This window comes from Cebus imitator, unplaced genomic scaffold, assembly GCF_001604975.1.
Source record: "Cebus imitator isolate Cc_AM_T3 unplaced genomic scaffold, Cebus_imitator-1.0 Scaffold449, whole genome shotgun sequence".
NCBI classification, from domain to species: Eukaryota; Metazoa; Chordata; class Mammalia; order Primates; family Cebidae; genus Cebus; species Cebus imitator.
The window spans coordinates 2907862-2912258 of record NW_016107764.1 but is presented as its reverse complement, the minus strand read 5'-3'; the positions used below and the strand labels follow the sequence as shown (position 1 = coordinate 2912258).

The 4397-nt window shown below is 53.1% G+C and overlaps 1 protein-coding gene across 11 annotated transcripts in view; it reads right to left on the bottom strand.

The window, feature by feature from the left end:
• MROH1 (maestro heat like repeat family member 1) overlaps positions 1 to 4397 on the bottom strand; it is a 117112-nt gene that overhangs the window by 43015 nt on the left and 69700 nt on the right. For all 11 annotated transcript variants that reach the window (XR_001819851.2, XM_037732459.1, XM_017511639.2 and 8 more), the window contains one exon: positions 1875 to 1948. Coding sequence is in view for 10 of the 11 variants with exons in the window: in XM_037732459.1 (XP_037588387.1) it covers positions 1875 to 1948 (74 nt within the window). In the remaining variant the exon portion in view is untranslated. The remainder of the gene's footprint in view (positions 1 to 1874; positions 1949 to 4397) is intronic.

Below are 4397 nucleotides of genomic sequence, written 5' to 3'. Positions count from 1 at the left end.
TCTGCATGTACCTGTACACACACCTGCACCTGCACCTGTGCCTGTGTCTGCCTTTTTCTCCATCCCTAGGCTGCTTGGAGGCCCCTCGGCTCCTGGAAGGCAGCCTTCCCGCCAGCTTGTGGATGTGCTCAGGTCTGTAGGGAAGAATTCCTTTCCTCCACTCCTCCTCACCTCCCTCCCCTGCTGCTGGGGCCTCTAATTATCTCACTTACTTTCCCTCCTCCATCCACTTCCATCAAGCTGCACCCCAACTCTAAGAGAGCTGCTCTGCTGAGGACTCTGCCCAACCACTCTGCCCCCAGCCCCCAGACTTCTGGACACTGGCAGCTGCGTTTCCCAGGCTCCAAATACACCCATCCCTCTGTCCGGGGCTGACCCTGGCTTTGGGGTGGGGCTGTTGTCCTTCTGAGCTAGCTTCTCTCATGTGACCCCCATGTTTCCTGGGGTGCATCATAAATCTAGTCCCTGAATCTGCAGTTGTCATCCAAATAATCCTAAGTTGAGCCTGCATGTCCAGCCTCGCCCAGTAACTATACCTGGTGACTTGGAGGCACAGCCAGGCCAACATGGCCAAACCGGCCCTTTCCCCAGTGCCACGGCCTCTGCCCATGCTGCCCTCCCTCAGGACCCTTCTCTCCAGCATCACAATCATGCCTCTGTCCCCTCAGCTCTCAGGTCCAGTGTCCCCACCCTGAGGAGGCTCCTCCGAGCACTTCCTCCTTGTCCTGCCTCGGGGAACAGGGTGGGTGTGGAGGAGCGAGCCAGTTAGTCCCAGACTGTCCAGACTGGGTGCGTTTAACCAACTGGCATTGCAGGCATCCAAAACGACCAAAAGACCCCATCAGGGCATGTCGGGGAGAAGAGCTCTGAACGTCGGGGAGTGTGTGGGACACGTAAGGGGCACCACAACAGATGTGGCTTGTGGTCCATTTCAGTAGCTTCTGGGGAAACACAACAAGAGTCTCAAAGAAGGACCCCAAGAAGCCCCAGCACAAGGCCTGGAGCAAGCCCCAAGAGGGCTGGGGGATTCTGCTCCCCCTATAGCAAGCAGGTCCTACCCAAGACAGCAGCCCCTGGGTAATCTGGGTGCAGTCCTAACTTTCACAAAGATCCACCTGCTCAGAGATTGACCTGGCCTCTGCCCTGAGGTCCTAGGAGGTCATCACTAAGCCCCAGTGTCTGGCCTGGTAAGAATGTTCTTGTCCACAAGGTCTCCGGCCACATCAGATGTGGTCTCATGTGACAGGTCTCATGTGATAGGTCTCATGTGACAGGTGGGGGCTATGGGCCACATGGCATCAGCTCCACCTCCAGAGGGGCTGGAAACAGCTCAGCCACAAGGGCGCCAATCAGGTCCACATGACAGACTTCAAGACAGGAGCTTCCCTGGTTGTGATGCTCTGTGCACGCTGACCCACATCACTGCTGCAGGGAGGAGCGGGGGTCTAAGTCTGTCCATGACCCCAGGGGAGGACGGCAAGAAGCTCTGTGTGTGGTCCTCCTGGACTCCGTCCCAGGTACCCCAACCATGGCTGACGTGGACCTGCATCCTGTCGCTGCAATCACCACGAGGAGAGCAGCACTGGGAGCTCTGGGTCCTTCTAGAGAATCACTGAGCCTGAGGGAGGGGCTGGGGACCCAGGGACCTGTAACTGGTGCCAGTAAAGGGTGGTCTTGGGGAGTCTTCCTGAGTGAGATGTGGGAAAAGCGCCACCCACACACTGAACGGTACATTGTCGTCCTTTGTTCCCATGCTCAGTCCAGCTGAGGGTGGTGGCCACCTGGTTGGTGGGTGGCCGCACAGCACGCCCTGGCCCCACCCTGCGGCTGCCTGTGGGATGGTGGTGCAGCCTGGGCTAGCCCATGCAGTTTACCTTGCTATTGGTGTCCAGAAGAGGAAGCCTCATGGAAGAGAGGATAAAAGGCTTCTTATCTTCCATCTGAGCAGCTGCAAGAAACGAACAGGACAGCTCAGCCTCCCACTGAGATGAGGACCTCAAGGTCCACGTCCACATTGCCAGGGGTCTGGCCTCCCCGTGGTTCCCATGCAGGAGGAGGAGGGAGAACAGGCAAAGCATACCCACTTTCCTTCAGGGGACAAATAATTTACTTTCCTCAAATGACATAATTCTACCTAATTAAAAAGCTAAGTGGTTGGCAGTTTAGGGCAGTAGGTAGAAGACTGGGCCTGAGTCAGGTATACCCAGGTTCCAATGCCAGGGAAATTCCTTCAGTGGTTCTCAAGTGCTACAGTATTGTAATAACTGGAAGGCATGTTAAACACTGGGGCAGGGTCCTCTCCTGGCGCCCTCCAGGCACTGACTCAGCAGGTCTGTTCCAAAGTGAGCTAATGCTGCCGGTCTGGGGACCCCCTTGAGAACCATCAACAGGGTTTTCATTTCCTAATATTTAAATGGGGATAAAAAGTGGATGTCACCAAGTCGCTGACAGACTATAAACATGAAGGCTGCTGGGAACAGTGCAAGTGCCCTCTGAGGTCCACGGCACCAGACTGGACTGCTGTCCCATACGACAGTCCTTGGAGAGAAGGGTCACTACAACCCCAAGGCCACACATGAGGAACTGGAGGCCCCAGGGACTGTGGAGCAGCAAACGGCAGAGTCAGACATAGCCACTTCATGCCTGGAGCACGGGCATTAGCCTTGAGCCGAATGCCTTAAACCTGCACATAAGCTCCCTACCCTGCCCCTCGCTGCAGGCATGCTGGGATAGAACACCTTGTCTCTCACTGTCGGTTTCAAGGCTAGCTGCAGCTCTCTATGCCTAAGTTTCCCTAATTAATGCTCCAAGCTGGCGTTTAGTGCTGCTTTGGGATCCCAACTGGTCCCTTCTCTAAGGGTTTGGGGCATTCCTGTGCGGGAACTCCCCTGAGTCACTTCTGGGCAACTCTAGCCATGGGTTCAGCAGGATGAAACAGATGTGTGCCACAGAAGCTCAGAAAACACAGGTTCCAGATCTAAGCATGAGACATGCCATACTGCCTTTAGAAGATGCTGTAAAGGATGTTCATCGCCTCAGAACTGGGAAGTATGGAAGACAGTGGGAAAACATCTAAGGGGCCGAGTGTGGTGGCTCATGCCTGTAAACCCAGCACTTTGAAGTTGAGGTGGGCAGATCACTTGAACCCAGGAGTTCAAGACCAGCTTGGACAACATGGCGAAACCCTGTCGTACTAAATATTACAAAAATTAGCTAGGTGTGATAGTGCAGGCCTATAGTCCCAGCTACTTGGGAGGCTAAGGCATGAGAATGGCTTGAGCGAAGGAGATGGAAGTTGCAGTGAGCTGAGATCACACCACCACACTTTAGCTGGACAACAGAGTGAGGCCCCGAAAAAAAAAAAAAAAAAAAAAAAAAAAAAAAAAAAAAAAAAAAAAAAAAAAAGAAAAGATGTAAGAAAAATATGGTAAAAGACCACTCAAGTTCAGAATGTCTGTTAATCAAACGGTATGAAGAGAGCTGGAAGGACAGCCACTGTGGTGGACGCAGCAAAGGGTGCAGGGAATTCCAACAAGTCAACGAGAACAAGACTCATCAACAGAAAGACGAAATGTGGACAAAAGTCCCAACTGCCAACACCCATGCAATGCCACTGGGCTTCCCTGCTGGTCAGAGACACATAGGATGACAGCCTGGCAGGAACAGGCTTAGGAGTCTAGGCAAAAACCTCATGAGAGTAAGGGCGCTGGAACAGACAAAATGCTTGGATGCTGCTTGAGAAACTGGCACAGGACATTGGAAAACACCTAGGCATCACCTAAGAAGGCAGAGGATACACACCTAAGATCCAACAATTCCATCTCAGGTAATGTTCCTGCCCCAGAGAAGCTCTGACGTCTGCAGGACAGCCTGTTTACGACAGCAGACTGTCAAGAGCCCGAGCACACATTGCACTAGGATAGGGACTGATGGTGCACTGGCTTCCAAGCCGTGGGACAGGACACAGCAACGGAAGTGGGCAGACAGGCCACCAACACAGCCACCCAGAGGAATCCTGACAACACCCTACTGGATAGAGGTCAAACACAGAAGAATACAGCAGTATGTTCCTATTTCTATAAAGCTCGTAAACAGACACGATCATACTTTATTACACAGGGGCTCACACAAGGGAGGCAAATCTAAAACAATAAGGCCTGGTCCCACAAAAATTAGCCAGGCACAGTCGCACATGCTTGTAGTCCCAGCTCCTCAGGAGGCAGAGGCCCAAGTATCACCTGAAATGAAGCCAGGAGGCAGAGGCTGCAATGAGCCAAGATCATGCCACTGCACTCCAGCCTGGGTGGCAGAGTGAGACCCTGTGACAGTTAGTGACTACCGTGGAGGGGCTGATGGACTCAGCTCAAACACGACTTCTTCTTTTTTTTTTTTTTTTT